The 8,750-nt window shown below is 38.5% G+C and overlaps 1 protein-coding gene and 1 pseudogene across 1 annotated transcript in view; one reads left to right on the top strand and one right to left on the bottom strand.

Moving 5' to 3' along the window:
* Positions 1-3,724: 3,724 nt before the first annotated feature.
* RAD21L1 (RAD21 cohesin complex component like 1) overlaps positions 3,725-8,750 on the bottom strand; it is a 29,631-nt gene continuing 24,605 nt past the window's right edge. Inside the window, exon 12 of the mRNA XM_055090675.1 lies at positions 3,725-4,185. Coding sequence (XP_054946650.1) covers positions 3,997-4,185 — 189 coding nt within the window. The 3' untranslated portion in view covers positions 3,725-3,996. The remainder of the gene's footprint in view (positions 4,186-8,750) is intronic.
* On the top strand, positions 5,203-6,304 carry LOC102979913 (40S ribosomal protein S27-like; annotated as a pseudogene).

The following is an 8,750-nucleotide window of genomic DNA, read 5'->3' as shown; positions in this document are numbered from 1 at the left end:
AAATGCTGGAGAGGGTGTGGAGAAAAGGGAACCCTCTTGCACTGTTGGTGGGAATGTAAATTGATACAGCCACTATGGAGAACGGTATGGAAGTTCCTTAAAAAACTAAAAATAGAATTACCATATGACCCAGCAATCTCAATATATCCAGAGAAAACCATAATTCGAAAAGACACATGCACCCCAATGTTCATTGCAGCACTATTTACAAAACCAGGTCATGGAAGCAACCTAAATGCCCATCGACAGACGAATGGATAAAAAGATGTTGTACATGTATACAATGGAATATTACTCAGCCATAAAAAGGAACGAAATTGGGTCATTTGTGGAGACATGGATGGATCTAGAGACTGTCATACAGAGTGAAGTAAGGCAGAAAGAGAAAAACAAATATCATATATTAAAGCATATATGTGGAACCTAGAAAAATGGTACAGATGAACCGGTTTGCCAGGCAGAAATTGAGACACAGATATAGAGAACAAACGTATGGACACCAAGGGGGGAAAGTGGCAGGGCGGGGCGGAGGTGGTGATGGTGTGATGAATAGGGAGATTCAGATTGATATATATACAGTAATATATGTAAAATTGGTAACTAAGAAGAACTTGCTGTATAAAAAAAGTAATAAAGTTCTAAAATTAAAAAAGAAAAAAAACTACAATGAGGTATCACCTCACACCAGTCAGAATGGCCACCATCAAAAAATATACAAACAATAAATGCTGGACAGGGTGTGGAGAAAAGGGAACCCTCTTGCACTGTTGGTGGGAATGTAAATTGATACGGCCACTATGGAGGTTCCTTAAGAAACTAAAAATAGAACTAACATATGACCCAGCAATCCCACTACTGGGGATATACCCTGAGAAAACCATAATTCAAAAAGAGTCATGTACCACAATGTTCACTGCAGCTCTATTTACAGTAGCCGGGACATGGAATCAACCTAAGTGTCCATCAACAGATGAATGGATAAAGAAGATGTGGCACATATATACGATGGAATATTACTCAGCCATAAAAAGAAACGAAATTGAGTTATTTGTAGTGAGGTGGATGGACCTGGAGTCTGTCGTACAGAGTGAAGTAAGTCAGAAGGAGAAAAACAAATACCATATGCTAACACATATATATGGAGTCTAAGAAAAAAAAATTGGTTATGAAGATCCTAGGGGCAGGACAGGAATAAAGATGCAGATGTGGAGAATGGACTTGACATGGGGAGGGGGAAGGGTAAGCTGGGACGAAGTGAGAGAGTGGCATGGACTTATATATACTACCAAATGCAAAATAGATAGCTAGTGGGAAGCAGCCGCATAGCACAGGGAGATCAGCTTGGTGCTTTGTGACCACCTAGAGGGGTGGGATAGGGAGGGTGGGAGGGAGACGCAAGAGGGAGGGGATATGGGGATATATGTATATGTATAGCTGATTCACTTTGTTATAAAGCATAAACTAACACACCATTGTAAAGCAATTATATTCCAATAAAGATGTTAAAAAAACAATCAAACCAACCAACAAAAAAAATCTATAAACAATAAATGCTGGTGAGGGTGTGAAGAAAAGGGAGCCCTCATGCATTGTTGGTGGGAATGTAAATTGATACAGCCACTATGGAGAACAGTATGGAGGTTCCTTAAAAAAGTAAAACTAGAAATACCATATGACCCAGTAATCCCTCTACTGGGCATATACCCAGAGAAAACCATAATTCAAAGACACATACGCCCCAATGTTCATTGCAGCACTATTTACAATAGGTAGGACATGGAAGCAACCTAAATGTCCATTAACAGAGGAATGGATAAAGAAGATGGAATATTACTCAGCCATAAAAAGGAACGAAATTGGGTCATTTGTAGAGACATGGATGGATCTAGAGACTGTCATACAGAGTGAAGTAAGTCATAAAGAGAAAAACAAGTATCGCATATTAACACATATATGTGGAATCTGAAAAAATTGGTATAGACGACCTTATTTACAAAGCAGAAATAGAGACACGGATGTAGAGAACAAACATATGGATACCAAGGGGGAAGGAGGGGGTGGGATGAATTGGGAGATTGGGATTGGCATATATACACTACTGATACTATGTATAAAATAGATAGCTAATGAGAACCTACTGTATAGCACAGAGAACTCTACTCAGTGCTCTGTGGTGACCTAAATGAGAAGGAAATCCAAAAAAGAGGGGATATATGTATACGTATAGCTAATTCACTTTGCTGTACAGTATAAACTCACACAATATTGTAAAGCAACTATACTCCAATTATAAAAACAAAAAACATGCACTTATCATATGACCCAGTCCTAGATATTTACCTTAGAGAAGAAACTTATATTCACACAAAAACTATACAGAGGTATATGTAGCATCTTTATTTATAATTGTCAAAAGCTGGAAACAACTTAAATGTCCTTCAGGGGATAAATGGATAAATAAACTGGTGTATCCAGAGAACAGAACACTACTCAGCAATACATAGGATTGAACCACTGACGCTTGCTACAATTTGTACTAAGCTCAAAGACACACCCAGTGAAAGAAGCCAGTCTCAAAAAGGTCACATACTATGTAATTCCATTTGTATGACATTCTTAAAAAGATAAAACTATAGTCATGTAGAAGAGTACTTGCCAGGAGTTAGAATGGGGGAAGGGTGTGACTACTAAGGGATAGTACAACGTAGTTTTTTGGTATCCTAGTTCTGGTGGTGGTTACAGGAATCTATACATGTAAAATTCATAGAACTGTGCACCAAAATTAAAAAGTCAATTTTTTCTGTGTGCTGATTAAAAATTAAAAGAAATTTTGGGCTTCCCTGATGGCGCAGTGGTTGACAGTCCGCCTGCTGATGCAGGGGACACGGGTTCGTCCCCCGGTCCGGGAGGATCCCACATGCCGCGGAGCGGCTAGGCCCGTGAGCCATGGCCGGTGAGCCTGCGCGTCCGGAGCCTGTGCTCCGCAACGGGAGAGGCCACAACAGTAAGAGGCCTGCGTACCGCAAAAAAAAAAAAGAAAAAAAAAAATTAAAGGAAAATTTTAAAAGGGCAATTTTGACACTTAAAACTTATAGTTAATACATTCAAAGGGGCCATTTACAATTTAGTCTGTAGCATAATTCCAGATACAATAGTATTTTAGACAGTCCCACAGGCTTCATTTTACAGCACACTATGGAGCTCACAATTACATGAAAATTTCTTAACTTAAACTTCAACTAAGAGAAAAGAAAAAGAATGGTTTTAATGTCAAAAATGCTCAGTAAACACCACATAAATAACATTTATTTTAGTGACCTTTACTTTAATTGTAGTTGCAGACAACACGCTGAATAAGTATCCATTAATTTTTTTAATGTTAAGAAGCAGTTTTGCTGATACATAAATAATGGTCATAATAATCATTAAATAGTATATAAATAGGTTGAATGACCTATTATTAGAATAAGGCCACTCAGATAATTAAAAACTAAGATGAATTTTATAACTCTTCAATTAAGACATTAGATTAAAAGCCGGGGCACATCAAATGAAGAATGATATGCTTTAGAATCAAATAAATTATTGTCTGTGGGGAAATAAAAAAGTGTTAATTATTAATTAATCCCATAAAATTTAAGTAAATAATCCAATTTTTTAAAAATCCTTGAATGTTTCTTGAAGGCATATAGTATTTTAAAAATGTATTCTAAATGCAACACTCAAGTCAGGGAAATGGTAAATGATATGCATTCAAGTCAGCTAAGTTAAAATATTACTTAGCTATAATTAAGTATTTCTGTAAGCATATAGGTTTCCAATTCTAGCTATGATTATTCTGAGCTTACAAAGAGGAAATAGGAGCTTACAAAGAGGAAAAACCTATCTATGAAATGGACCAGACCTTCAGCTGCTTCCAGACAGCTTTGGCATTAAACTGAACAATCTATAAAGAAATTCCAATGGTGACATAAATCTGCATGTTCTGGGTTTCCTTCACATTTTATGGAACATTGGTCCCACTGTAGCTATAATATCTGCATAGGGAGCACTCTGGCTCAGCTCAATAGCCCGCTGTTTTTTTAGGACAAGAAAGCTATAAAATTTGGCTGCAGCTAGTTTTCGGTCATTATTTCTGCAGAGCTTCATCAGACTAAAGTACTGCATTCCCATCTTGTTGGATTCCTGGGAAAACAATTATAAAAGAAGAAAGGAAAGGGAAACAAGATGATTAGAAATAAAGCAGGCTGTGGATGCATAATGAACAACAAAATATTGATATTTTTGATAAGTGACTGAAATTCTTAAATGGAGAAATGCAAATGACTCATTAGGAAACACAAAAAACATCATAGGTCATTGAGCACAGCTTGGTTCATTGAGAAAATACATGCAAAAGAACTTTAAAGAGTTACAAAAATTTCTAATGTGTTATACAAATGTTAGGTCTTTTAAAAAATTGATGTTAACATAAATGGCTCCTGGAGAAAGTGCAAATTAATTTAGACTTGCAGGCAGAAAAAAGTCCACAGGGCCTTGGGAATCTTCAAAATCAATGAAAATTATCAGCCTATCAGGCTTGTTTTCTTTAAAGGTACTGCAGGATGGGGGTGACTAAACAACTCTAGTGGTAAATGTAATGGCAGGGGAATATGACTAAATACATCTCCCAGTTTCTTTGCACAGATTAAAAAGATGTTGGATTCACTATAGGACACCTGTGAATCTACTAGAAAAAACTGAGGTACAATAAAGTATTTAATTAGACTACGTACTTGGAATCAGATTTCTAGAACAGGAGTATTGTTTTCTAGTTAGAAATACTGTGGTGAATACTGGTCAGTATACCTGTGAGTATTGTACTAATTTGATAGCTGTGAAGCATTTTTTTTTTAAATAACATATACAAGGGTTTTTCTGTTTTGTTTTGGTTTGGTTTTTTTGCCAGTCCATAACATTTAACAAATTAATAAGTTAAATAATTTATCATACTTTATCTCAACCAAAGGAGCAGCCCAGTGTCAGCAACCTTTCAGAGATGGCATGCCAAGCCTTCATTTATCTCCCCCTCTTGAGGAGACAAAATGCAGATTGGGTGGCTTTTTCCTCAGGGAGACAGCAGGGACAGCCTTCTCAATTTCAAGAATCCTTTTGAAAAACACCCTGAGAGGATTATTCTGTTTCTCCAGAAACTCCTCTAAAATGAAGGTAAAGGAATAAAGGAAGGAGAGAAATACAAAGTGGAAGACTATCAGACTTAGAGAAAGCCGAACCCTACATGCCAGCAGAGAGGAAAGCCAGCAAAAAGCAAGCCAACTTGAGATACAGAAATTTGACCCTGTTTGAGGAAAGTCTTTTAGAAACTTATTTGGAGAACAAGGATTTTTGAGCAATGCACTAACCATTCTGCCTCTAGACTGAGTTTCTTGCTGGCTGTTCTAATCTATAGATCCCAGACTTGAAATGCAACATCCAATTGGATTTTCAGCCTCCAGCCAGCCCTGCTCACTTCTGACTGGCCAGACCCTACAATCTGAATTGGCTTGAGCCAATTCCTTAATCTACCTTGTTGCTACTGCTTCTCATGACTAATAGGGATTTTGTACAATTCAGTGGTTTTTGTATACTGACCAAAAAAACTACTTAGTTTGTCTAAAGTCTGAAGTCAAGGGGAGAGTCTGTCAGCAAACAAGGACCTCTCAGTTCAGTCCTGAATGGGCTTTTCCTCTAATTGCAACCCAAAGCTTTACATCTGTCTTCCTGTCCCTATAGAGTCTACTTGTGCCACTAAATGTGTAAATGTATATAGACAGAATGTTACTACCCCCAGATTCTCTAATTATTTGATATATTCTACAATGTCTAATATATCACATCCTTAAGGCCATCCGTCCATTTATCTTTACATTTCAAAACTCCGGACATAAGGCCAGCATATACTTCTGCTCAGTATTTAATGGTGAAATTTAAGTTAAGTACAATAAAACATGAAAACTGTTAAAAAAAAAAAAAAAAAAGCATTTCCAGCAGTGACAGCCTCCCCATGAGTATGTGCCTCTTGCAAAGGATCTCCTCCTTCATCCCTCTCCAAAAGAAAAGAGGAAACATGAGAAGAAGCACCTTGTCCAGAGCCCCAATTCCTACTCCATGGTTATGAAATGCCCAGGATGCCGTAAAATCACTACCATCTCTAGCTATGCACAAACAGTAGTTTTGTGTGTTGGTTGCTCCTTGTTCTCGCCAGCCTACAGGAATAAAAGCAAGGCTTACAGAAGGATGCTCCTTCAGACAGTAGCAGCACTAAAATCATCCTGAATCAAGATGAGAGGGATACCATCCCTATAAACACACTTGAATAAAACAAAAAACAAAACCCCAAAGTGAAACAAAACCTAGGAAAAGCTCAGGAATTGTAGGCAGCAGTATGTCATAAGCTGGAAATGAGGGGTGAAGCTAAAAACATGAGAGTTCCTTAAAAGGCTACTTGGGAACAGTTAGATCCTCAGGTCTACTCCACCACCTCACAGAACCTGAAGACCACTACTCCCATACCTAGCAGGAAGCAGGAAGTTGTCTTTCTGGAGATATCAACCAGTGAGGTTCTAAACTTGGAATAATAGGCACTGTGGATGGTGGAGGAGAAGTGTTACAGACTGGGGGAATATGGGAAATCCTAACGTCTAAACAGTGAGACTGCCAGCCTCTACCTTACTCCCTTTGGTTCCTGAACCACGGGCATCAGCCTTATATCTCCTAGGCAGTAGATCTGAAGATTAAGCTGGGAAAGTGAACACTCCAAGGAAAAAAATCCTATAGATAATGACGTGTGTGTGTGTATTGGGGGGGCACCACCCAATTATCTCACTATAAAGACCAGAAGTCTACAAGCCCCATCCATGCTTATCTAACCTCCAATCAGCTTTTTGGTGTCTCACTCTTTTAAAAAAAAGAGATCTAAGGGACATTTGGATAAAATTTCTAACATTCAAGAGCAGAAAAGAATGCATTCAAGAGAATCACTAAGGAAGCAGACAATACAGGCAGCCGAAGAAAACTATAACCTCTGAAAATTAAGAGAAGATACTGCAGCCACAAAAAATGATTAGGATGATATTGAGAGAAAGCATCAGTGGTTGCTTGGGGATGGGGGAGGGGGACAAGTGGGAGAGATGGGACAAAGGATTATCAAGAGACACACAGAAACTTCTGGAGGTTGTAGATATGTTCACTATCTTGATTTTGGTGATAGTTTCACAGATATATACATACATCAAAATTTATCTAACTGTATATCTTAAATAGGTACGGTTTATAGTTGTGTTAATCATACCTCAATAAAGCTCTTAAAATAAATAAATAAAAGATTAGGATGCTATAAAATAAAAGAATAATTAATAACTAAGAAAAAAGTCCTGGAAAACAAACAAACAAAAAGCAATAAAGATGAAGTTGAAGAAATCTTCTAGAGAGCAGAAAAATAAAAAGACAAAATTAACACAGGGGGTAAAAGATGTTTTAAAAAGTAAAGGTGGGGCTTCCCTGGTGGCGCAGTGGTTGGGAGTCTGCCTGCCGATGCAGGGGAACCGGGTTCGTGCCCCGGTCTGGGAGGATCCCACATGCCGCGGAGCGGCTGGGCCCGTGAGCCACGGCCGCTGGGCCTGCGCGTCCGGAGCCTGTGCTCCTTAAAGGGAGAGGCCACAACAGTGAGAGGCCCGCGTACCGCAAAAAAAAAAGTAAAGGTGCAATTCAGGAGATCCAACATCTGACCCATAGGTAGTGCAGAAAAAGAGACTAGATTAACAAGGAGGAAATCCAAGAAATACAAAACAATTTCCAATGCAAGAACATGAACTCTCAGAATAAAGACTCTATTACATGTTTAGCACAATAAATGAAAAAGACCTATACCAGAGCATATCATCATGAAATTTCAGGCCACTGGGGATAAAGAAAAGATCTAAAAGCTTCCAGAGAGAAAACAAAGGTCATGTACAAAAGACCACCAACCAAGCAGCATCTGACTTTTCAATAACAACACAGATGCCTAGAAATGTTACAAAGCCTTCAAGATCTGAGAGGTATTATTTTCAAACTATGTTCAGATACATCCAGTAAAGTTAAAGGTAAAATAAAGACATTTTCAGACTTGTATGTAGGGTCTCTATCTCTTATGAACTCTTTTTAAAAATTAATTAATTAATTAATTAATTTAATTTTTATTTATGGCTGTGTTGGGTCTTCGTTGCTGCACGCTGCTTTCTCTAGTTGCGGTGAGCAGGGGCTACTCTTCGTTGTGGTGTGCGGGCTTCTCACTGTGGTGGCTTCTCTTGTTGCAGAGCACGGGCTCTAGGCGCGCGGGCTTCGGTAGTTGTGGCACGCAGGCTCAGTAGTTGCGGCACATGGACTTCCTTGCTCTGCGGCATGTGGGAATCTTCCCGGACCAGGGCTCGAATCCATGTCCCCTGCATTGGCAGGCGTATTCTTAACCACTGCGCCACCAGGGAAGACCTCTTTTTTAAAAAAATTTAATTTAATTAATTTATTTTTTATACAACAGGTTCTTGTTATCTATTTTATACATATTAGTGTATACATGTCAATCCCAATCTCCCAATTCATACCACCACCCGCCGTCCACGTCTTCTTTATCCATTAGTCTGTCGATGGGCATTTAGGTTGCTTCTATGACCTGGCTATTGTAAATAGTGCTGCAGTGAACATTGGGGTGCATGTGTCTTTTTGAATTATGG

The sequence above is a fragment of the Physeter macrocephalus genome, chromosome 14 (genome assembly GCF_002837175.3).
Source record: "Physeter macrocephalus isolate SW-GA chromosome 14, ASM283717v5, whole genome shotgun sequence".
Lineage (NCBI taxonomy): Eukaryota > Metazoa > Chordata > Mammalia > Artiodactyla > Physeteridae > Physeter > Physeter macrocephalus.
The sequence above is the reverse complement of the archived record's forward strand: the minus strand, read 5'-3'. Positions and strand labels throughout refer to the sequence as shown.